The sequence below is a fragment of the Channa argus genome, chromosome 5, assembly GCF_033026475.1.
Source record: "Channa argus isolate prfri chromosome 5, Channa argus male v1.0, whole genome shotgun sequence".
NCBI lineage: Eukaryota > Metazoa > Chordata > Actinopteri > Anabantiformes > Channidae > Channa > Channa argus.
Window position 1 is genome coordinate 25715964 of NC_090201.1, and position 26356 is coordinate 25742319.

Sequence of the window (26356 nt, forward strand, 5' to 3'; positions counted from 1 at the left end):
CAAGCCCTCGTCGATAAGAAAAGCAATGATAAAACATTGAAATCTCTCTGACGATGTCATACTCATCAAGCTGCACAGCTCTCACGTAAAAATAAATCTACAAAACACAAGCTTCAGACAACACACCAACATACATTTCTTTCTTGGCCTTTCTAGTTCCTCTATCTTCCTGGTTTCCTATTTTTCTCAGTTTCTGATTCCTCCTGCAAGCCCTCCTACTCGCTCTCTCATTATCTCCTAGCCATTTGATTTTGGCTCCCGTTCTTTCTTTCTCACCCATTATTGTCAAATCTTTTGCATATTTAATGAGAAAGCACAAGAAGGAGGGATGGATGCATTAGAGGAATTTGGAGCATTAAATATTCTTTGGTGTTGGGAGCAGAGAGTGAACTGCAAACAATGAGGCTGACATCCCTTTCTCATACAGTTCTTGTGAATCCTGTGTGCATGATTTAGTAATTTAATAACATAATGTAAATCTCCTAAAATAATTTGAAAGTAAACTGTCATAAACCAGTTGATGCACAGTCAACATTATAGATGACATACGTGATAAATGAGATCACACAGGACATCGAGCAGCTTCCAGCTGCTGCCCACATTTACACACTAAGCTATAAGACCTCGTCCCTTCCTTGAATTTTGGTGTAAGTGTGTGTGTGCATGTGTGTTCAACCAGCGTAAGTGGAACATTTGGCCAACACCTGTGTCCTTGACAAGGTGTTATGTTCCCTCTGCCCCCTGCAGGACCTGCTCTTCCTTTGCACCTGCAGTACAATACAGACACTCATTAACTGAACAAGAGGACAGGGACACACAGACATACACACTTTACTGCCCACCTGGAATGTCTTTTTTCTTTAGAGATTTGGTAATTAATGACTGTTGTGTTGTGAGTGCATCCGACGCTGGAATGTCTTTTCTCATTTCTTGAGATTTATTGTGTAACGTTTCTGTTCGATTTTAAGTGAATAGAACAGATTTTACGTTTTTGTGCCCAGTCTGCGTTTACAGGGTTCGTGAGTCTTATTGTTTGCGTCCTGCAGATTTAGACCAGGAGAAAATGCGTTTAGGTCTGCCAAAGCATTAAAGGTTAGCAGAAGATTCTGCTTGGACTGATGAACTGATTAGATTTTAGCGGTCAAAGGTCAAGGTCAGTTTGATGTTATGTGTATCCCATCAATTAAGTCTGTCTCATTATCATGAGGGTGATATGCCAGGAGTAGATATCTTCAGGTGCCCACTTGAACTTGATTTGATTTGGAAGGTCAAAGGTTAAGACCAATGTGCTTTTATATGCTCAAGTCTTTCCCATTGTCATCAGCACGATGTCTCAAGAACACATGGATGAACTGGTTAGAACATAATTGTTGACGTTACATTTGGAACATACTTTCACACCCTCTTATGGATCATCTGGTATAACTTCAGCAATATTCAGTCCTTTCTTCTAGTGTCATCATCAGGTCAGATTTTTAACTTGTCCAGCACATTTCCTCATCATCAAACACCTGGGAAACTTTTAATCTTTTTGTTCGGACACATCATTGTCACAACCAAACCAGTAAGTGCAGTGCCTCAACGTGACCTCGACTACCTGGGCACGAGGTTGAGGAGTGATTTTACAGCTGCCGCGTCTGCTGTTTTGCACATCTCTCACTAGGTGGATTTTGCAGCACTGATAAAGTCTGTTGGTGTTTAATGTCTGCCAAAACGGGAGGCAAAGCTTCTGGCTCAAAAACAAACACTCCGGTCTTTTTTGCTGCCCCATCTGTGCCTGTGTCTCTTCCTTTTCCCTCCTGACTGAAGAGATGGCACACATCTTTTTGCCTCTTTAAATATCTCTCTCATGCATACAGTAAACAGTCATGATTATACATCATAACCAGCGATGACGTCTCAGTGATGTTGTACGTTTGACGTGTGGGCCGGGACAAGCTGCTGCATCGGAGGTGCCATGTTCACTTGTTGCTTGTTGTCTTTTCTCCCTCGGAGTGGGAGAGAAAGAGAAGTGATATTTTTGGGTTAGGGATATTTTTTGAATTAAACATATTCAATTGTAAATATTTGGGATTCTAGCTGTTTTCATCATTAGGAGCTCAGATGATGCCATCTGAAGGAGCTCTGGAAAAGCAGGTTTACCATAATTAAACGCTTTATAGTGTCAGCAACAAGATAGTGACAGTGGCAAGATGCTTCTCAGGATGACATGATAGGGTGTAGTCCCAGGAAAATCCACACCTGGGGGTCTTTTTTATTCTGAGTGACTAAATGCTTTTGTAAAGGTCTGTCTTTTTTCTTTTTTTTTTATGTCCTAAATCTATTTAGCCCGGTTGATCTTGCTGAAGTTCTCTTTTTAAAGGCAGACCTGGAAAAAATGGCAGTGTAAAGTTTCACACAGTACAATGCAACATGATACACACACACTGAAAAATAGGATGTAAAGATTTTAACTAAGCTAAAGAGTGTTTAGCGCCTCAAAGCTAGAAGGTCATACGTTCGCGTCTCGGTCGGCTGTGGCCCTTCCATGTCCATGTTAGCATGTTGTCACCATGGTTACATTGGTTTCCTCTGGGTACTCTGGTTTCCACCCACAGTCAAAGGCATGCATGTTAGGTTAATTAGTGACGCTAAATTATTCTGTGCATTGTTGTTGATCATTGTTTTTTTGGACTTTTACAGAACAGCAGAATCTACCCGATTGGATATAGGTTGTATCACAATAGCTGACACAACAAATTATCTAGTCAAAAAGTTATTGACATGGTCTAAAACATGCTAAACTTGATGATTTAGGTTGATGTGGTGAACAGATCAGAACAGTTTTAGAGGTGCTTCACACTCACTCTTTATTAGGTGCATCTCTTCAACTGCTTGGTGATGTAAATTTTATCATTTAGGCATGTAATCATGAATAGTTGCTGAATTTTCAAACAGAGAATCAGAATGGGAAAGAAAGTGGCAGGGTTGTTTCGGCCTGGTCTGGGTATTTCAATCTCACAACCATCTCGACAGAATGGTCTGAAAAAGAGAAGATACCCGTTGAGAAGCTGGAACATTTTGGCCACTTTCTAAATTCCTAATTGCTTTTCTAATTAATTTGTCACTGCATAGAAAATACACTATGGTAGTGAGGTGGCATGATCACAACTGCTGCTCTACACACAATAATTACAGATAGATGGACAGAATAAAACATGAAAACAGCCCATGTGAGCAAAATGAGGATATGTGCAATGTGGGCAGGACAGAACTGTGCACATACATTTATACATTTCAGTGATGTTAGATGTTTAGATCTGGTGTTAGGTTTAACATGTTAAAGGCCATTTATTACTATTCTTCCACTAAAAGTCTGGACTGGTTTTGCTCATGTCAGGTATTAATGAAAATATGAATGAATTTTTCTCATCTGTGTAAATGTATTAATAACATTTATGTCAATATAGTGAGTCACCTGCCTTACTGCCTTATTTAGTCTCAGGTTGTAAACACAACAGGAATGAAAAGCAGATGGTTAGAATTCTGTGTTGGGCATTTCCAACATGGAGACTCATATTTTACAGGCCTAAACATTTGTTTTTCCAACATCTGCCACCAGATCTCGCATTTTCATTGAAATGCATCTGGAGCAAGTCAGTCAGTTTGTTTTCTTTTGTTTTTGTCCTTATTTTTTTTTCTGCCTATCTGGAGTTTTTCAATTCTGCTATTTTGTTTATCCTACGTTCTTATTTACCTCTGTTCTCTTCTCTGTTTGGATGAAATACTGTAATCAGGAATTTTTCCAACATGTGATTGAAATTCACTGAGTTGCACAGAGAGACCAGAACCATCAGCTAACATGTTCCAACACACACACACAGAACAAACACACACACACACAACACACAATATTTAAAGGTCCATCCTTCAACTGATAATTTATAGCCATGCAGGCAAATTTGTTACAGTAAGTTTATGCTACTCTCAGCGTGTTCACGATGGCTGTGTCTCAATTCAGGGATATGCATTTTGCTCCAGTAGAATGAATGGATTGGTTTGGTCCACAGATGATTTTATGGCACTTTTGTCCTGGTCAGATCATGGATGTCTCAGTAGAACTGGTTACCGGATTGAAACATTGCACCCAATCGTAATTTTTCTGGATTCTAGCTTTTGAAATGATCCTGATGATCTTCATGCTTCTTCATGTTTGTTTTGAGTGAGCATGCAAGTGGGATTAGAATAAAAATGATTATAGCTTTTTCTTAGGCTATCTGTCTAGAGACCTGTCCAGGATTGATTCCATGCCCCACATAAATGGTTGGGATAATGTGTAAATGGACGGGTAGATAACTGAAATAAACTGAAAATGCTGACAGTTGATGGTGCTAGATCCTAAGTGTCAGGTTCACCGAGTTCACACTATTTTTCCATCCTGAGGGGCCAAATGCATTGTTATATTTAAGAATCCCATGGAAATCCATCGATTAGTACTTAAGGTGTTTCACAAAAACAGAAATGCCATTTAATTCATGTTGTGGGGTGAGTAAAAATTCAGTTTTACAACTGAACAATACAATTCTCACACAATTCAGAACAATCAGGATCAGCTATCCTGCTGAATCAAATTTCCTCCCTCCCCATGAGAAACAATTAATTTACCCTCCTCCTGCCTCAGTCTTCTGGTTCAACAGGAAATACATCATACTGAGGAGGAGCTGTTTTATTAGGACTTAAAGCAAAGCTCACCTCCTGTGGTTTTGACACAGGAAGATAACACAATTTACTGTTTCTCAAAAGCTCAGTCACATTCTTTCTTTTCTTTCTGTTGTCGCATGCAGAGATGTTCCTGCTTGTGTGTGTTGGTGTACAGTTTATGTGCACATGCAATTGTCTGTATTTGAGTCTTATCTGCAACACAGTCTAGTCAAAATTTCTTTATACACCTATAAAGACAAGTATATTTTTAGGGTGAATTTACATGTAAATGCAACCAGATTATGTTTTGTGCTATTTAAAGGTGGGAATACCTTTAAATTGAACAAATCAATATAATTTCCCCAGCTAACTTTTTTTTCCACCAAAATCTCCAATCTTGCAGTTGAACATCCAGTTTGTCTGACTACAGTTTTATAGGCACTCACAGATGATCCCCAACAGGCGACAGAAATCCACCTAGAACTTAGCTTTCATTTGGTGTCCTCGGTCTAATACAATGTCGCGGGGAAAGTATCGGTGAGGAGAATGTCAAGAGTTTCCTTTGAGGTGGGCAGATTCGAGAGGGGTAAGAAATTTTAGAGAAGCGGTCAACTACTGTCAGGATTGTAGTCATGCTGATGGAAGGGGGAAGTCCAGTCTTAAAGTCCATGGCGAAGTGGGACAAGGGTCTTCTAGGGACAGGTAAGTGGTGGAGAAGGCCTCTGGGAGGATTTCTGGGGGACTTGGCCTGTTCGCACTCCGGACATGCAGCAACGTAATCCTTGACGTCTTTGCGCATGGAGTGCCACCAAAAAAGGGTCCAGGATGCACCAGGATGACAGGTTAAGTTGGAAGTGTTGCACCAATAAATTACTTTAGAGCAAAGATTCTCAGGAACGTAAAGAAGGTGTGGCGGACAAGTGGAATGTGCTGGTGCATGGGCAAGGGCTTGAATGGCCTTGTCTTCCTGGTTGACTTTCGCAGTCAGGGTCCTGAGGTTGATCATCTGGGTCAAAGGGCAGTATAAGAGGGAGCAAAAAAGAGGTCCCACAGGGCCTGGCAGGTGTTTAGGCCTTTAGCAGAGCAGAGGTATTCCAGATTATTGTGGTCTGTAAGGACCAAGAAAGACTGTTTGTATCCCTCCAACCAATGTCGCCACTCTTCCAAGGCTAGTTTGACTGTTATGAGGTTTTTGTTGCAAACATCATAGTTCCTCTCTGCTGCAGAAAGTCAGCGGGAGAAAAAAGTGCATGGGTTTACTTTACTGTCCTTTTTGGAGTAATGTGACTGAACTTCTGCTACTCCTAAGTCGGGAGGATTCAACCTCCACAATGAATGGAAGGTCGGGATCTGGCAAGGTGAGTATGGGGGCTGTGGTGAAATGTGATTTGACTCTTTTGAAGGCAGTGGTTGCTGAGGTGGACCATGTGAACTTGACTTTGGAGGATGTGAGTTGGTGGGGAGGTGCCGCAATGGAGCTGTAACCCTTTATGAAGCAACTGTCAAAGTGGGCGAACCCCAAGAGCCTCTGCAGAAGGAGTTCAAAAGCAACAGAGGTTAGTGGGAGTGAATACCTGTTCCTAACTGCAATCTGGTTTAGGCCTCAGTAATCAATGCATAGTCTTAGCCCACCATCCTTTTTACCCACAGAGAAAATCTTTACATGCAGCAAAGATGGGTGATTTGATGTAAAGATAGGAAATGGTGGAAGGGGGTCCGCTTGGAAAGATGTAGGAGTAAGGATCCATAGCACAATGGCATGCCTGGTAGTGCATGAGTGGAACGTACCCATGGTGAATCTCCAATTCCTAATGTAAAAAAAGAACTCCAGAATCCATTAGTGGCACAACATAAGTGTACACACACGGAGTTTTGTGCTTTATACAAAACAAACCACTGCTTTCAATTCACATTGTACAGGGATGATTTAAAGGCATGGACGGGGATTGAACCCATGATCTTTGCTTTACGAGACCAACGCCTTGCCACTTGGCCACCACGCCTTCACTTAATGGAGCTGTGTTCCTCTACAAGTCTGTTAGCAATCCTGAAGACTATAAAAGAAAATATTTAATTTGTTAAAGGGATGATTTCAATTTGAAGGCATGGATGCTTATTGAACCCATTTTGTACTAAGGGACCAACGCCTTCATTAGAGGAGTTGTGTTCCTCTGCATCTGTGTCAGCAATTCTGGAGACTTCTAAAGGAAAGACTAAGCTTCAATGTTTCCGATTATCTTTTGATATTGACAGCTAACTAGTTTGCCTCTTACCAATTTCTTAAAACACATCAAACTCAAGTCCTCTTAATGGATGCACTTAGTTATAACATCAGAAGAAATGGGTACAGTAACTACTGCACGTGACCGAAGTGAGTTCTTTATTTACTTTCAGCAATACCTAACCAAAAATAAATGTGATAGTGTACAATGCAAACAGTTAAGGACATTAACAAAGTATTTTCAGAGTGTGGCAGCATATTCTAACATAGCAGGAGCAAGGTTAAAAAAGCAATTACAATTAGAAGGCGTGGATGGGGATTGAACCCATGATCTTTGGTTTACGAGACCAACGCCTTACCACTTGGCCACCACGCCTTCATTTAATGGTGCTGTGCAATCCTGGAGACCTTAAAAGGAAAGACTAAGCCTGAATGTTTCTGATTGTCCTTTGATATTGACAGCTAACTAGCTTGCCTCTTACCAAACTTAATAAAAGCCTGAACGGGGAAGTAAAGTTAGTGATCCTGACAAGGTTATCATGACAGCTACACACACATGCTTGTAACATATTGAATCTGCACTTACTTGACGTTATAAGTTGCATCGTTAGCCAGGACTGCTAACTCATTTTTTAATAAATCAACATACTTCTGTGTTAATGTAGTTGTCACGTGCAGAGGTGATCCAAGAGTCTGTTGGCAACCTAGGGAAAAATTATTATTTGCAGCATGCTAGCTAAGCTAAATATTTGACTTTTGGTGACTCCAGCAAGTTGGACACATTAGGCTGCTCTGCGAACTTTGTTAGCTAAGTTAAATGTCAAAGTAAACCAAAGAAACAATGTGATACCGGTGGAAGTTTTGTTATTCACGTGTTTCTTATTCAAGTGTTTGTTATTCAAGTATTCTAGTGTCTTATTCAAGTGTCACGTTAGCATTTAAGTTTATTATATTTATTTATATTTAATTGTTATTTTTTCCACTGCTCCACTTGACACTATCTTGCTTTTTCTCGTCTTCCTCTTTTTTTTCTAAAAGAATGATAACTCCTCTTCATTTTCATCAGCTGGTTTTCCTTGTTTCATTGTTTACACTGAATCACGCGCTACTTGCAACATAGTGAGGGTCGGGGGCCTCTTAAGGAGGTCTGCAACTGGTAGTGTCATTGCAAACTTTGCACAAAGCCAGTGCTGTACATAGTGTAACTTTTTTCAGCCCTTGGGCGCCCCCTATTGGCATGGGGCCCCAAGCAGCTGCCTGGCTTGCCTGCTGGCATGGAACGCCTCTGGTCACGTGGACAGGTCATGCTGGCAGACAGCTATGTACTTCCTTGTAGATATGTAGCTTTTGTTATGAAACAATAAGCAAAAAGTTCTTTTTTGTTTTGTTTTGTTTTAATTGGACCTGGGACTAATACATAAATTTTTTTTTACTTCTCCTTTGGAACTGAATTTCCATTCCCAACTCTGCTCATCAGCGTAATAATTATTTCAGCTCTTCAAAAAAATCATCACTAAATTTAACTCGATCTTTACAATAGATTGGCCAAAATGTCCTCACTTTTAAGGTTGGAATCGCAAACTGGTCCTCACAAATGTAGCAATACAAGGACACACAAACATACAGTACAGGGCTACCTGGTGATCCATCATGACATGGTTATATAACATTTTATCCATCCCTATCCCCTCCCTGCACATGAACACACACACACAAAAGCACAAAGGAAAAGAAGAGTAAATCTTTCTCTGCGTTCTGTTGTCTCACACACATACACAGACATTCTTGTTACACACACACACACACACTCACTGTGGACATCTTTACCTCTGGCTGCTCAGCCTTCTGTCTCTTCCTGGATGAACCCCAGAGACACAGCGAGACTGACAGCCTGACGTCATTGTGTGTGTGTTTTAGAAGCACAAGATTCTTTACCAACACACGATGTGCCAAGTCTACACGATCATCAGCTAGTGTGTAGGAAACTGTGCAGACCTTTGCAGGCAGATGTGATAAATTATGTCAGTACTGCAAGACAAGTAATATTCTGTCTCAGTAAGTACTTTAAATAACTTCCTGTTAGGTTCATACAGTAACACAAGCTTCATGTAACCCCAGTTTGTGCCTTTAAGGCACTACCAAACCACCGGGTTACAGCGGCCAGCTTATGGCATTGCCTTGCCTGTATTAAGGGTTTAGTAGTTTGGAAAAGCAGGAAAATAAAATCAATTTAGACAGAAATATTAGGTGGGTCAACAAAGGCAAAGATCTACCCAAAAGGCTATGATTGCATAGCTGTAATCCAGCTTTATGTTTATTTAGGAAAAATAATAACTATTATAATTGTGTCGCACCATCCGGCATTGTGGTTCCTGGTGCCAAAAGGGGGACGTTAGCAAATGCCTGCCTCCCTATGTGGGAGCACTCGTTCCATAAATGCCTCTGTGGGTTGAATGAGAGTTTGAAGATCTAGAGGACTTGTTAAATAGTGTTGTTATTATCAGCAATGCATGTAGTAGCTGTAGTACGTTTGTGCGCGTTTGTGTGTGGACACCATGACTTTGCAAAAGTGTCCCAAATCCAAATTTTTTGCCCATATCAGATTTTTTTTCAAATCAGACACCAGTCACTTTCTTATGTGGTGCTAACTTGTGAACATCTGATGTTTTCCGATGTGACTTCAGTTTAAACTGTCAGGTCGTATTGCATCAGACTTTGACATCACTGAGATAAGTGTGTTGGACAGAGGGTCTTGTGGAGAGGCACTGGCAGATGTAATTAGCTGTCCAGTAGCTGAGAAAAGCTGAACACAAAATATTGAAACACAATAGAAAGATAATAAAAATAGAAAACTAAAATTGAAAGCTGAATTGCAAAAGTAAGATAGACATTGTTATAATATAGAGATGGAAATTGAGTAAAAGAAAAACAGGTGTAAGGCTGCATTAATGTGTGTGTTTATGTATGAGACAGAGATGTCCAAAGCACAGGAAATGACAAAAATGAGAAAGAATAAGAGACGTGTGCTATTCCGCTCATAAACGTTTCTATGTGAGGCAGGATTATGATGGAATAACACACATTCAATTGCATAATCCCAGTGGACTACATGCTTGTATGTGTGTGTGTGTGTGTGTGTGTGTGAGCTAAGAGTTGGAGTAATTTCTTTCTTTTTCTTTCTAATTTCTTTACTTTTTAATCACTGACTCCCTAATATTTTTCCATCTCTTTTATCTGACTCTTTACCAAAATGTCACTTCACCAAAATGTCCTCATGGCCCCGGCCTGTTCCTTAATTATTTCTTTCTCTTTCAATTCACTCCCTCTCCCTCCCTGGCTGGTCTTGTCAGCTCACATCAGTGTCAGCTGATCCTGACGTTGCAACCTGCAGTTGCCGTGGCAACGTCCCAGTTTGGACTGGCGGGCAGTCAAACGGATGGTGAGGGGCGGATGTGACCTTGATGCACCACCCCTGATTGCACTGTCCAGGTCAAAGGGGAAAGACTTTTATCTCCTGATTTATGTGGCTCGTGGTACTCGTGCTCTAACTAACTTAAACACTCATGTTCTCTTTTCTATCAGCCTCTCAAAACCAAAACACAGCAAAGTCCCTCATACCACCCTTGTCCTTATGAAAAACAGTAGATGAAACAATAGCACGATAAGCAGGGATGATTACTTTGAGAATGAACCAAAAAGTTGCTGCCTCTACACTCTGAGACATTAATTAAAAGTGGAGATGAGTGTATGCGTCTGAGGGGAGGGAAAAGAAACACATGACACACCAATTCCAAGACAGATAACAACCTCTCTGTAACTACAAAAGCTTGTCCAAATGACCTGGTAGTGACATAATGCCTATGTCGGCATGTAACGGTATCTTTTCTGTCATCTGTCAGTGATGGAGCGTTAGATTCAAATGAAGAGCTTTCGCTCCATTTGCACAGATGGAGAACTAAACCATCTTCAGACAAAGTCATGCAAAAACAGGGGACACCATCATTTTGGTTTCTGCAAAGAGGATGTGAAGTTCAGAGCAGGTATGTATGCTGCAGCAGTCACAGCTTTTTTCACTTCACTTGGACGTACGTAGCTTTACGGAGACAGAAAGAGAAGCAGAGTAAGGAAAATGCACGTATCATCAAACAAGCAAATACAGGTAAAAACACATGAAAGACAGGAAGCTGGATCCAGACAGACAATAAGGGGAAGAGAGTACTTGCAGGTGGACAAACCTGTGAGGAGACTCAAGCAGACAAGTAAAGGCAGATGATGATAGGAGCAGAAGACGAACAGAGATGCAAAAATCAAGGCAGAGCATATGACAGGAGAACAGATGGACGCAAAAGGCACGGAGGCAGAGAGACAAGCAGTGACACGGAAAAGGTGGAGGCAGGTACTTGTAGTAAAAGGTCAGTGCTCCCGTGATAAGGCGTGCTTGGACAGAGTGCTCACAGCGAGCAGCCGAACGCTTGTCAACACGATAGTGCACTTCCCCGGACAAGGTACACACAGCAGAGCACACAAGGATGGAAGCATCGCAGGGGAAAATGCTCTTTATGAGGCATCGGCAGGTTCCCGACTAAACAGAACAAAGCGCAAATATGATATAAAGGCCAGTGAGTAAAAATACTGTGTCCGAGGGCAAAAAAGACTAAATCTGCACTTGGTTGTTTGACATCACTGATTTATTCTTTTACTATTCTTTACTTATACATGTATTGCTTTTCTTGTAGCACTGTACAACAAAAAAGCTTGATTCAAATGGGGGATAACACCCCTCCCCCAAAAGCCTGCTCATGTTTTCTCTTCAGCCAAACTGCATTCAAGACAGTGAGGATCTGTGTGGAAACTGTGCTGCAACTTTGTCCCTAAAAAATTACGTTCCTACATAACTAAATGATAAATGGCCTGTACTTATATATATAGCAGTTTTCTACCTAAAAGTAAGCACTTTATACTGATTCTCAATCTCACCGATGGGGGCACGTCTATGCAGCTGGCCTACACTAATCAGGAGGGAGCCACTAGGTTGGGGTTCAGTGTCTTGCACAAGGACACTTGGACATGTGACCGGAGGAGCCGTGGAACGGGATCCGTTTCAACCTAAAACAACAATATGTGGACATGTTCAAGCCCAATTCCAAAAAGGTTGGGATGATGTGTAAAACCCAAATTAATACATAATGCAGTTATTTGCAAATCTCATCAACCCACATTTTATTCACAATAGAATATACACAACACATAAGATGTTGAAACTGAGACATTTTAACATTTCATGGAAAATATTAGCTCATTTTGAATTTGATGGCAGCAACACATCCCAAAAAAGTTGGAACTTCTTTTAACGGCTTTCTGTAAATGTCTGGGAAGTGAGGAGACCAGTTGCTGGAGTTTAGGACAGGAATGTTGTCCCATTCTTGCCTGGTGCAGGATTCTAACTGCTCAACAGTTCTGGGCCTTTGTTTGTTTTTATGATGCGCCAAATGTTTTCATTTGCCAGTTCAGCACCTGGACTCTTCTCCTGTTGAGCCGTGCTGTTGAGAGCAATGCAGTATGTGGTTTTTTGGTTTGTGTACCTGAAATATGCAAGACCTTATATGAAAGAGACGTTGTGTGTATGGAAGCATTTCTTTTGTCCTTTCGGTTTATCCCGTGAGTTTAGGGTCACCACAACGAATCATTGTCCGCATGTTGACAGTTTTTACAGCGGATGCCCTTCCTGACGCAACCCTCCCCAATTTCTACCGGGCTTGGACCGGCACTGCACAGCTCTGGAGGCGAATGGGCTGTTAGGGGTTCAGAGGGGGTGCCCAGAGTTTTGGTTCCTTTTGAATTTCATTAAACTTACGGCTGCAACGTTTCTTCTTCTGCTTCTTCCTCTGACTTGTCGGCACTGTGCGCCTTTTGGCCCATTACCGCCCCAGCTTCTCCTCGCTTCACATCCACGATCTTTCTCTAACCCTAACGTCAGTGGTTTTTCTGGCCTGAACCTAACAGTTTGTGTCATTCATAAAACACGTTGCATTGGAACACGATGAATAACTTTTTTTGCAGCTACATAAAATGCAATCACGTTGGCAGTTTAGTTGTATGGGACCATTTTTTAGGAGACAGGGTTGTGTGCTGAATTCTGTGTGCAGCATAATATTTGAGTCCAGCACCAGACTGGATGCTTCTCTTCTGCACTGTAAATGCATGTTCTTCCAATTCTTGTCAGGCATTTTCACAGTGTTGTCCTTGTTTCTTAGGGTTGTCGCTCTTCTTTCATGTGCACATGCAGAACTTTCAGTTGCAGTACGAAAGCAACCGCGTCCACAGTCTGTGTCCCTCCAAAGGCGGAAACCGAGTTCTTAACGAGGGACACTGACAGCCAAGAATGGAGAATACATGAAAATGAAAACATGTTTACAGGAACTGGTGATGAACGCAATTCAATTCAACTTTATTTATATAGCGGCAATTCACAACGAAGTCATCTCAAGGCACTTTACAGAATAAATTCGAGACATTATAAAAAACAGCGGTTGTGACATTTTCAGATATGCGCTGTGATATATTAGTGCCTTGTTCTCTGAGTGACATTGTGTAATGAAGCCTGCTTATTATGCACAAACAATGCGAGTGTCTGCCCACGTGCAATGATGTGTGTGTTGAGTACTTAGGATACGACCATGTGTGCATGTGTTTTTGTGTGTCTTCGTCTATGGTTGATTTTTTCCATTGTGTGTGTGTGTGCCCTCTGTCGCTTCCGTCCACTGAAGTAAGGAGATGAATGGAGCATCCGTCTCCTCCCATGTTCGCTCTCTGCTCCACAGAAAATGAAATGAAAGAATGCACAGTAAAGAGATGGAGAAAGAACGGGTGAGAAAGGGGGAGAAATGGAAGGCAGTGAAGATTAATAGGGGAGCATGAACAAAATCACACAAAGACTGGAACGAACATACGCAGAAATGATAGACACACAGAAAAGAACTATTCCTTCATGCACTAGTTAAAACACCTGTCAACTTAAGTTAAATGCAAATTTATTTGTGCAATTTGTTTTTCAACTGCTTCTTTAAATGAACTCAAAAAAAAAAACACAAGGACTGGAAGCATCATCATGCGACGCTGTGGGACGAGAACGTGTTGGGGCTTTCTCGTTACCCACGTGTGCCCTGTGAGATTCGAACTATATATAGCTCTAAATTACTACTGTTGCTCATAGCCGAGGTCTTTAGCCGTTGAGACTGCATTTGTTTGTTTAATAAGTCAAGATGAAAACTAGAGAGCTGTTCAACACTGGACAAAGCCAGTACTACGACTTGAAATAGAAAGAAACCACTGGTGTGCTGAGCAACACACACACACACACACACAAACAGCCTAGGATACAACAACAGCTGATGACAGACAGACTGGGAAGAGAAACCCAAAATCAACAGTCGGTGACAACAACAACCTTTCCACAGGAGGCTACAATCACCACAAATCCCAGCTTGCCTGCTAACACTGACACCCACGTGGAATTGTATGTTAAAAACACACTTAAATAGTGTTGTACACAGGGAAGGGAATTATATTCTTTGTGTATTAGACCGAGCGGTTTGTGCTCAGTTTCATTTGAACGAATTATGGGCTGATTCAAAACTGACTTTTGCTGAAAACTGGCATCCATTTTGTCCCGTCGGACTGAAAACACAGGCTAAAAACAGACCCTAAGGAGAGACACTCTAACAGTGCCCGACATTCACTTCTTTTTATACAGCACAGCTCTTTGCATTTGGAGAGAGGCTGAGGTTGGGATCTTTCATTTTACACCCAGTTTCTTAGTTGTAGTTAGTTTCGTTGTAGTTATAGTTTCTTCTCCGGAATATTTGTAAAGTTAAAGTTGTTGGTCATCGGTGAAATGAGGGGACTCAAGGAGCTGGAGGCAGGAAAAAGAGAGCAACTTGTCTGCTCTGCATCACCTCCTCTGTCACCGAGCCACACCCATATTCCCTCATCCACGTTTTGATTGGTTGGGCTGCCAGCAACAGTCTGCTCCAAGTGCCCCCTTTTCCTCTCCCTCCCCCCTCCCCCCCTCCGTCCTCCCTTCCCTCTCTCACTCCATGCAGCTCGCTCAGTGAATGAGTCCAGTCGGACACAAGCCGTTAGACAGCGCAGCCTCCCTCTCCGACTCTGTGATCATCCTTTCCCGTCTCAGGAGCAGACAGACAGTGGAGCGTTGGTGCTGCAACGGAGCGACACGGGACCGACAGAGGAGAGGACGAGCAGGACAGCTGAACGTTATCTGCGATACTATTCCAAGCAAAGCAGAAGCAACAGATTGCCCCCAGTTGATGCAACTGATGCTCTGGAAGCGAAGCCGATTTGTAACAGCGTCTGCAGATTCCACCCTCCTGGGTTTTGAAAGTCCGTTCCCCTGCACGAATTACAGTCCTCTAGCGTGTCGAGACATGAGGAAATGACAAGGCTGCGCGACAGCAAGCTTTGATTCAGTCGGGGAGCAACACGTTTCATGCCGGACATCAACACCACGTCGGCTGCCAGCGTCTCCTCCCTTTTTCCTTCTTTCAGCGAGAGCAAAACAAGAGCAGGGACGAGGATGTCAGATGTGACATGCTGACTTGTGCCCGCAGAGAGGATATAAAGAGGGATATAAGTCCGCTGCACACAGCCACAGATACATCAGTCTGAATGTGACTGGTTAATCACTTCCCCTCCGCCAAAGTGTGCAGCACGTATCAAACCTCTGTGATTCCTCGCAGGGTTTCGCCAACATCTTTCTTTGATGTCAACTTACCGCGAGTAAGTTTCTCTCCGGGGTTCTTGCTGGACTCTTCTTTTCGGGGTCAAGTGGATCTGCCGTAGGGGGCAGCTGACAGCCATCCAAGACGCCGCGAGCCGTACTCCGCGTGAAGAATGCCCAGCCGCGCTTGGCCAAGCCGGCCGACCCGGGCCCGACGGCGGGGCTCTACATGGAGCGATCGCAGAGTCGCATCAGCTTGTCGGCGTCCTTCGAGGCCCTCGCCATCTACTTCCCCTGCATGAACTCCTTTGACGAGGACGACGGGGGTGAGTGGGAGCCGCACTCACACGCAACCACAACACGTAAAATATAGGACACGGGGGGGCACGTGCTCTTTGTCACCTGTCTGCTGGAAAACTGATGCTTCCATCCACATTGACAGGCACTGCGTTACATAAATCCACCAAGGCTCAGAGGAAACTGTTGTTCAGCAAATCACCCTTCAAAATGAGTATAAACAAACACCTTGTATATTATTTATAATATACAAGTGATCTACCTTTTTTTTTCCAGTATCCATTTTTTGCCTTTGATTTGTTAACAGGATAGATTGAATGTGATTTATCAATATGTTGACATTGCAAAATTGGTAACTGGCATGTCAATTTAGGCAGAAAGTACTATGCAGTAAGTATGTGTTTATGCCCCCTGATTGCAGGGGCCACTAAGTGCCAGAACTATTCTTTAATCTTTACTGACAGTGTCAAAAGTGAAGCAAATGTAACCCGCTCATTGATCTGAGCTGCCACTTTTCCATCTCATTGCTGCTGCACCCTCAAAAGAAACCCTAAACACTAAATGCCATGGTTGCCTGGTTCTATGTTACACCAAAATGAAAACGTCCATAGCAGGACAGAAGAAGACATTTGAAGACATCAGCTCAGACATATCACTCCGTCTGTATTTCATTGTGAATGATTGAGCTGTTGTTTGAATACATTTTTTTTTTTAAAAAAAAAAAAGCAAAATGCACAGACATTGAATGACATGAAAAATATGTTTTAAGAGTTTTAAATAATGAAGTGTGGCAAAAAAACACTGATGTAACACTTAAGTGATAATGTTGGGCTTCAATTAAATGCATCAGGGTTTGTATGTGTGCATGCATGTACATCTTGACATTAGGATCTCGGAAAATTACTTTTCCTATATGTGAGGCCCCGTAGAATCAAAACAGGAAAGAACAACTTTACTGAGACAAAACTCACCCAAGCAGAGGTTTGAGCCACGAGCCAACGTTGTTGCAGTTCAGGTTCTTCAAAATCACGTGGCACATCTGTAGTCTAAATTTAACTTTGAATAGATTTGATTTAGGTGCGTGTGCCTCCATAAACAGTTCATTCCGGATTCTGATTAGTCAAAATCGGCAAAACTTTAGTACAATTCTCCCAACATTAGTAGTTGTGTGTACACACCTGTGTGGTTGTGTCAGGCTTTTATGACATTGTCTGTAGGATCAAGTTTATCCACCAAGTCAGTGCATCACATGATGTAATGCGTATTGTTCTGAAACAAACTCAGTATGATATTATAGAATGGCAGCAATAAAACCAGGGCTTAAAAAATGAATTAATTAAAGTATCTCTGTTTTTAAGGGGTGTAATAACGGGCTTAATGCGAGAGAGTGAAATCATTTAAATTCAAAGACTTGTAGAGGATCAGTGCCTTAATACACTGCTAGAGCATTATTTCACATATCTTGGGTCTGATGCATCTTCCCAAGGAGGTTGTGCCACAGACCACTGGTTAAAGTGGAACCTGCGTGAAACACAGATGATCTTTTTTGAAGGACATTCTTGAAATTATCATGAACAATGAATCATCATTAATTTGGAACCGATCCAGTGCAACTGTTGGGATTCAGAATTTAGGGGATACTTTTTTTTTTTTTTTTTTTGCACCCATTTCTGAATGAAGAAACATGTGCAGCAGTAGCGTGTCTATGGCTAAGATAAGCTGTAGAGTAGCCGTCTTCGGCCATCATAGGATTTGTGTTTGCTGAGTCTATAGAGATTGTTAAAAAAAAAAATTATATAATATATAATTAATTTAGAAAAAGTGGTGAATAACCCTTATTCATAATGGAATAACAATGAAAGAGAACACCATGGTCAGTAATCGAGTACATTTTCTTTTCACAGTTATAACTTGTTGGAACAGTTCGTACGTGGCCAAATGTTCTGCTTGGCTGAAACCACCTGTTGTAATTATTTACATAGTAAATCACAATCATTTTGAATCCAAGAGTTGCAGCAGCTCAGACTAAACAAACCATTCACCCCAAAGCTCTACGAGGGCGACAGCTCATCTTTCTCTGCAGCAGCATCTTGCACGCCACTCACACGTGCTGCTTTTCATGCTGGCAACTCGTGGTATTTGTGCACCCTTGCAGAATTGGGCAGGGGGAGACTTTGAGAAGAAAATGATCGTGATGCTTCTCACGAAGTGGGTTTGACCAGCTTGGTGTGTTTTAGCGGGTTAGTCTAACTGTCCTGCACTACAATATGTGGTTGGTTCCAATCACAAAGACCGACTGCTATAGGACTCAAATCTCATAAACATGCTGATGAATGCTGGTTTCTGCATTAGTAAAGCTCATCCCTCCCAAACATCATCCTTTATGCCAGTGATTCTTCCTGCACTCCAGTGGCCTGGGAGTGTCTGAATGAATCACAACCTCCCTGCTTTGCATCCAGCTGTGCACCATTATTGAATTTCATTCCCTGTTTCTCTTTCGCTCACTTCCTGTTCTCTCTGCTGCAGAAAGTCGCAAAGACATAAGAATGGTAATTATCATTACACGTCTCATTATTTTTAGCGCTGGTAATATTGTTATTCGTGGCTGCTAGACACAAGTTCTGCTGCTCATCGCTGAGGTCACTGTGTTGCATTTAAATGTTATGCTCAGCTTAGGGTTTTTTTTGCAGGTTTCATAGCTATTAGACATTTGGGTTAATGGTAAATATGGAGCTACAGAACATTGATTATTTGTGAATATTTTCCAAAATGTAGAAAGGCACAGGCAGCAGCGCAGATATATTTATTTATAAAGTTTTTGAGTGAGTCAAGACATGTAAAGTAATCAACTTATAGCATAACTTTCTATGGTTTAATTGACCTTAATTCCATTGTAAGATCATATCCAGTTTAGTTGTGTTAAGCGTCTTCCCAACACAGGACTCACACACACGTAAGGATCCAGATTCCAACCTGCAGAGGCACTTTTGTTCCCTATGTGCATCTTCGCAAGACACGTTCAATATCAGAACTGAAACACAAACAGGTAAAAGTTCCTTCACGCCTGAGCATTGCTCCTGCAGAGATGCTGTCGTTAACGCTCGCGCATTCACAAATCTCACACGTTTTTTCCCACGTACCCACACAAACACACAAGTTTGCCCCCACACACATGCACACGTACAGATATGAAAGCAGTGTGCGAGGTAATCAGAGCGGAGCGGCAGACCGTGGTTTGTGGCTCTCGGTCTAATTAAATGCTAATATGGCTGCTGATGGTGGTTGACTGCAGCTAAATAGAGGCCTGATTGCAGGTTAATTCTCTCTCTCTCCTTTTCTGTATTATTGACTCTCTGTCAACCTTCCACTCCCTCTCAGCTTGCTTTACACTCTTGAGGTTTAAAAATCCTGGTTGCAGGTTAAGCGTCTTTCCACCTTAAATTGTCTTTAATCACCGCTTCCCCCTCCCTGTTTTCTCTTTCTTCCATTTCCCCCTTTCACTTCAATATGGTTTAATTTAAATATGTCCTGGTGGAAGGACGGGAAGCAAGTCTGTTTCTGCTCTTGTCTCCCAGCAGAACATCCAGTGCAGTGTTAATAGAAGGTAGGACATTTCTTCTGCTTGCACTGCAGGCCCAGCTTTTGTTTTTATAGGTTGAGTGATTGTACTTTGGATTACAATTTACGGCAATTTGTGATTTTCAAGTCCTGCACACTGGACTGCTGTTATTTGAATTTGCTGTAATACTCATTGGGCACATGTTACAAAGTAGTGTAGCAGGAACAGGGGCATTTAGTCGGTCAAAACAATCTGCCCTGTCTACTCAAATCCAACAACACTGACTTAGGTTTGTATTAGCACAATGAATATATATACTGATTATTAATGCAAACAGGAAGTCACAGATACATTCATTCTAAACATAGCAAACAGTTTTTCATCCAGTGTGCTGGATTACATCATTATTGATCACTTTATGAATGTGTTTGGACTCTCACGGCACTAGTGCAGCTGTGGTAGAGTGGTTGTCGGCTGCTCGATCCCCAGCTCTTCATGTCTTTATATGTGACGAGTGGGACACTTAACCTCGAGTTGCTCCTGGTGGTCAGGGCAGTGCCTTGTGTGGCAGCTGCTGTCATTGGTGTGTGAAAGGGTGGACGTGAAGCAACTATAAAGTTACAGGCCATTTACTATTTGCTTAAGATTAGGAAAGATTGTTGTGTAGCTTCCTACAGAAACATACACCACTTTAAACACAAAGTCTTTATTAACCTTTTCACAAAATCGCTACCTTTCGCTAAACTCAACCAGTGTTTGTCTCGACTAATCGTTGCCATGTTGTGGACTCCGGACTTGGTCTCGGTCTGTGGGACGACACTTGTGTGCTTTTAACCCTAAACAATAATTGATTTAAGTTACATGGACAAAATATGGACAAACACTTACATTCATGTATCAGAAAATAGACCAATGAACCATACGAAAAACTGAAAGGACAGTGAATCGACACGTATAGTTTTTTAAATACAAGTATTATTTACCGTACATGCTGCCTCCAATCTGCACCTGAAATAAAGAAAAAAACCAGTTCCTGGCACCACTTATATTTAGTGATCTATGTGATACTGGCCTCTGAGTAAAAAGCAAAGAGTTTCTGAAGCTGCATGACCACATTAAGACAAAAGTAACCTCTAAAATAAAAGTTAGCTTTTCCTTGTTACACAAACATAGGAACTGTACTGTACGTCTCTTTATCATCTCTGGCCTGAACTTCAGTTTGCTGTTTTTCTCCCATGTTTCACAAATGATGAGCAGCATGTTATCCAGCATCACTAACAGCTGAGCTGCATTACGGAGTAAATGTAAAACAATGAAAAATAAAAGCTAAAGCTCTCGATAATGTGTTTAGGGAAATACATGTACTTTTTACACTACAGGTAGATTCTTAATAAAAGTATAAGTAGCAAATACATACATTCTTCTTCTTATTTTAATATCATTACTATTATATACTTTTAATTAACTACTACGGCTTATTTTTTGTGATTTCCCACTTTCACCTAATAAGTGTATTAGGCAATTAACTCCATAGGTAGTTTGTTCTTGTGCTTTGTTCCTGCTTTAATGTGTGTTATTGACCTGAGAAGCACTTTAAATAAAATGTATTATTATTATCATTAACGCATCTAAACTAAATGTTCAATACATTTTAAAAATAAATTTACACTCCCCCCCTCCAAAGAAGTATACGAACAGTGAGGCCAATTGCTTGTAAACTTGTGGAGGTAATGTCATGTCTTGGGCTTTGTGGCTTTTTCTGGGACGGGCTCTTTAATCTTCATTGATGATGTATCACATAGTGGCAGCAGCAAAATGGACTCTGAAGTCTACAGAAACATTTTGCCTGCAAATTTAAAGAAAAATGCAACCAAACTGACTGGAAGATCCTCCATCATGCAGCAAGACAATGACCCAGAACAAAGCAAAGGAGTTCACCAGGGGCGAGAAGTGAAAGGTGTTAGACTTAAACCCCATAGAGCTGCATTTTACCTGCTAAAGAGGAGACTGAAGAGAGTGACCCCCCCCCCCCCACAGGCTTGATGCAGTTAATGCAACTAAATATTAAGTCTTATTCACTTTAATACATTTTAAAACTTTCTGTTCCAATACTTTTGTTCACACGAAAATTGGGCAGGTTCAAACAAAAGGTGCCATCTTCTAAGGTGTGTATCACATCCAGATGTAAATACCTGGAAATAAAAGCTGAAATGTTGACGCTCATATTCACCTTTTGATGTCCGACCCAAATGTTTTCAGTCTGCAGAAAAATAAAGGGATTGGCTTCACTGTTCTAATACTCTTGGAGGGGAGTGTAGTTTTCTCAGTGGAGTTTACTCAAAGTTTAACCTATAACCTTAAAGTAAAGTTTAGAACATGTAATTCAACATGAGTAAACTTTTACTTGAGTTTTAAGCGTCTGCTACGTCTGCTTAATGTAACGTTTTCTTTTTGAAGCACTTTTATAATATGTCCTCCATGCATCACTGGCTACTTCGGATTTAAAGCTTAATAATTTATGAGATTGAAATTGTCTGAGCTCGGTGCATGTTGTCATCGTGATCTGTCCATTAATCAGAGGAAGAAAAACAACACTGTACATGGAAACTGAAAGGGTTTGTGTTTTAGGAAGGAAGAGAGTGATGCAGCATGGAAGCACCGATGTAATTAGAGCTGGGACGGATGGAGAGATGAGCATTTTTGCAAAGGGTGAAAAGAGAAAGCGATAAAGACACAAAGAGAGAAGAAAGCAGCATCAATCGCACGTCCATGTTGGGGAAAATAGAGAGGAGAAAAGAATGATAGAGGTTAAAGGACGAGGGTGAAGAGGGCTGAAGTGAGAGTAACAAAATTCAGTAGATCTCTTTTCCGTCATCCTGTCATCATTCCATCTCTGCATCTCCACTCCTTGTCAAGGCGCATGGAGAAAGAAGAACTGATACCCAAGTGATGATAAAACACATTTTTACATTTTTAATGAAATGTATTACTTTTTGTTGTAAACAGTGAGGCAAAGGTGTGAGTTGTACAGGACACAGAACGAGGGGACAACCAGAGGAAGAAAGAGGAGGAAAACTGTGCTTCGGAGTTGGAGAGATGACCCAGAAAAGTCAGGAGTAAAAAATGGACTGCCAAGAAAGGAGGTCTATTCTACTGGGAGGCGGCGGAGGAGGTGAAGGCTGCAGGTGTTCATTTGTTACACTGAGCACTTTGGCGGCAGCCAAGATGCTCTTTAGCATGTTGTAGTATGAACACAACTATGCACATCCACAGCTACAGTGCACCTGAGTTGGGAGGCTGCTGACTGTATCCCCCTACATCCATTTCTACTTTAATTCAGAATCAGATTGCAGGCGTGCGTGGTGTTTTAGACGATACACAACATGTGACTGCACCTGCTTTAGATGCTTTGTGGCTGTCCATAATTTACTGTCATACATGGAACGGACAGACCAGAACTGATCCTGACATAAATCACAGGCAAACTGCAAAGATCTCAATTTTCCATCTACGGGCAATTTAGATTGATGTTTTGGACTGCTGGAGGGAAATCGCATTAACCGGAGTACTTGCGCTTGTGTACTCCAGGTGCACAAGCACAGGTAAAAGGATTTATTATGTGCTCATGAACCCCGGTCAGCAATGACGGACTAAAAACGATAATCTCCAATTTCTATATCTATTCTAGGATCTCACTTAATCATATTAAAGCAACGAATGACCTTTCAAATGTCCTCTCCTATTTAAAACTGTTGGGAATATGTGCTGGGAACACACGGACGTCCAAATGGAGCTATAGAGAAGACATTTAAGACAGGTGGCATCAATGGTAAAGAAAGTATAACAAAGGGAGAAAGCTAAGAGCTAAAGGAGGAAGAAGAAAGAAAAGAAATGGAGGTGGGATGAGGCACTTCCAAAAGGCCCGACTGTCCTGACAGGCTGCATTGTGACAGACTGAGAGCAGGAAGTCAAGTTGTCATGTGGGCTTCAAGTGGAGACAAAGCCAGACGAGACGAACGGCTGCGAGCTCTGCGCTGCCTCTTCAAACATAACGTTACATAATGAATGAGAGTGTGATTTCATTCTTAATGCCACAGCCGTGCTTTGTGTTGTAATGACACAAATCACCAAGAGGCAGTTTAAATGTGTTGATCCCTTAGGCTTTGACAGCCCCCCCCCCTTTGTCTCTGATGGCAGGTTAAAGCCTCCCTTCTTGTAAAATGCTCTGATACGAGTGTCTGTTTGGAGTGGAATGGAAATGTTAGATAAGAGGAGAAGAGCCGTTGCAGGCTCCGTTTTTTGACTTTCACTTTGATTCTTCTTCTTCTTGAGGCCTCCCATGTTTCCTCTACACTTACCCCCTTTTTCATGCCACTTACACCCACTCTTTACTTAAAGGGGAGACATCAACTTCAAAAGCAGGGATGGGTCTTAAACCCACGATCTTTGGTTAATTAGAGGAACATCTTACCGCTTAGCCAAAGGCTCCACCATAAACTTACCCATGTCATGCACGTGCACAAATATGTTTCCCTGTCGACTTGTACGCAAGTACTGTAGAGCGGGTTGCTGTTGTGTATGTTGATTGCTCTCTCAATGTTCTTAATGTTTTCCAACCTTTATTGATTTAGGTATCTATCATCTGAACTGTTAATGTTTCAAATAGATCTTTGATCAGATTTATAACTTACATTGGATATCAGTGGATCTCTTTTGTTCAGACCCATCATTAGCTTCTTAGCGTGTTTTAGTTTGTTGCATTTGAAGTCACTACATATGTGCATGGATATGTGTCCAGGTGAGAGGACGTAGAAACCTTGAAGTGGCCTCGTTGCCTCTTATTTAAACCTCCTGGTCTGTCTTGTCTTCTTATATCCTGCCTTTGTAGTTATAGACTCTCTTCAGTCCTGTCTTCTTCACCTATGACCTGCCCTGTCACCTTTCTGCACAGTGTGTGCCCCGCGTTATTCCCGTGGCGATTAGAAGAGCGAGTCTCACTCAAAGGCTTTGAGAAGCAAATACAGTGCTTTTCTTTGACTGGGACTTCACAAACTTTGCTGACAGCACCTCTCCACAAATTGCCTACTTAAAAAAATGGAAGAAAGTTACAGACTGTTGCTAGAGGACCAGGATGTTCTCCAACTTTAGCTCTTCCCGTCCTTTAGGAACTATCAACCATTACAGCAAAGGCAATGTGATGTGTTGTCATCCGATCCAATAAAACCTTTAGCCTGAAGCAGGTGGCTTCACTAAATAAACGTGAAGTGGAATTAATATTGACTGATAATGCTTGTGAAAAGGAAAATGTACCAATTAGAATAAAGCGTATTTTAGTAATATCCTGGAAAAGTACATTACAATTCCTTTTCTTTTGCTTTGTAACATGTCTGAAACCTTTTTCTAATCAAGTCAAAGTCCTTGCTCAGGCATTTTTGTCATTTTGAAAGGTCCTTGTTGGAGCCTCTTCTTCTATTTTGGATCAGTTAATATGCGGTTTCATACAGACCTTGGCAGAAACAAATCACCACAGTGCCATCTACAATAAAAGATAGACGACTCTGTTGTGTGTGTGTGTGTGTGTGATCGCTAACACAAGTGCTCTTCGTGAGGTGGTGTGTGAGTGTTGGTCAAAGATCCGGCCAAATTATGGAAAATGTATTTCATTGGAGGCACCAACAGAATTGCTCTCCTCACTTAAAGTGATTGATTCTCCCTGTAGACACACAGTGAAGCTGTGCAGTCATTGCTCTTGAGTACAAGATGAAGAATGAGGACACAGGAGCCAACTCATTCGCTTTTGCATTCAAATAAATGGACTTTGTTGAGACCTTTATAGCACTAATGTGTAGGACACACTAGTGCGTACAGTTTGTCCCAAACATTAGTCTGATAGTCTTCCTATTGCATTTACTACAAGTCTGGGTCATTTTTAACCCTTGTTTGTCTTCAACAGTGTATTTGATGCAGTGTTAGCTGATCCGTCTGATCCGTCATTCCACCACTTTGGTCCAGAATCTCAACAACTGTTGGATGACTTACTATGAAACGGACAAAGAAACGACACATACTAAAGTCCTGGTGTCCAATGCATTAAGTTCATATGAAATCTAGTTTGTATTGTCCCAGTGAGCTTGGAAATGTGAAATTGTTTGCTTATGCATTAAAACTGCTCAAAGACTTTTTGGGCAAACAACATACCAGTAAGTGGAGGGAGACACTTTATTTGATGGCATTTGCTTTCTGAATGAAAGGTAAAATATCAGCTTCCCTGTAGAAAACTGTTGATCAGTGTTGTGCTGCTCTGTTGACATCAATGATTAGAGGAGCAGAAATACATCATCAATCTCTTTCCTCATTTTTATTCTCAAAGTTATGCTCTCAACCACTCATTTAGCCTTTTTCTATCGTTACCTCCTGTTTCACTTATTCTTGTTGCTCACATTCTGTCTAGTTCTTTCTAAATCTGTCTCCTTCTCTTTTGTATCTAGACAGATTTTTCTTTGAAGACCCTCCCTCTCTTTTTTTAAACTCTCTATCGCTCTTTGTCACTGCCTAACCAGCTCTTTGTTGAATATACCAAAGTTTGTCCCCCCCCCCCAAAAAAATTGTCATATCAAACAACAGTCTCCCTCAGCATCTAAATCTAAGCAATTGGAAGCTGCATTTGCTCAGAAATGCGCCGGAGATATTTAAGCCTGTGCAAGTAAATAATGTACGAACATCCTGACGTCTGTGTCCTCAGATTATCACTTCTGCAGCCCCGTAGAACAGATCCCCAAAGGATGCTCCGGGGACAGAAATCATAGGTATTTTTAGTCAACATAATTCAGAGGAATTTGAAAGTAGATTAAAAGCACATTAA

The 26356-nt window shown here is 41.5% G+C and overlaps 1 protein-coding gene and 2 non-coding genes across 3 annotated transcripts in view; 1 reads left to right on the forward strand and 2 right to left on the reverse strand.

Annotated features, from left to right (window-relative positions):
• Nucleotides 1–6611: 6611 nt before the first annotated feature.
• On the reverse strand, nt 6612–6683 carry trnat-cgu (transfer RNA threonine (anticodon CGU)). Its single transcript has one exon. It is a non-coding gene; the product is annotated as a tRNA-Thr (tRNA).
• A 522-nt stretch (nt 6684–7205) lies between these two features.
• On the reverse strand, nt 7206–7277 carry trnat-cgu (transfer RNA threonine (anticodon CGU)). Its single transcript has one exon. It is a non-coding gene; the product is annotated as a tRNA-Thr (tRNA).
• A 7705-nt stretch (nt 7278–14982) lies between these two features.
• The window catches only part of rims4 (regulating synaptic membrane exocytosis 4), a 43759-nt gene continuing 32385 nt past the window's right edge, over nt 14983–26356 (forward strand). The window contains exon 1 of the mRNA XM_067504490.1: nt 14983–15964. Within this exon, the coding sequence (XP_067360591.1) occupies nt 15868–15964 (97 nt within the window). The 5' untranslated portion in view covers nt 14983–15867. The remainder of the gene's footprint in view (nt 15965–26356) is intronic.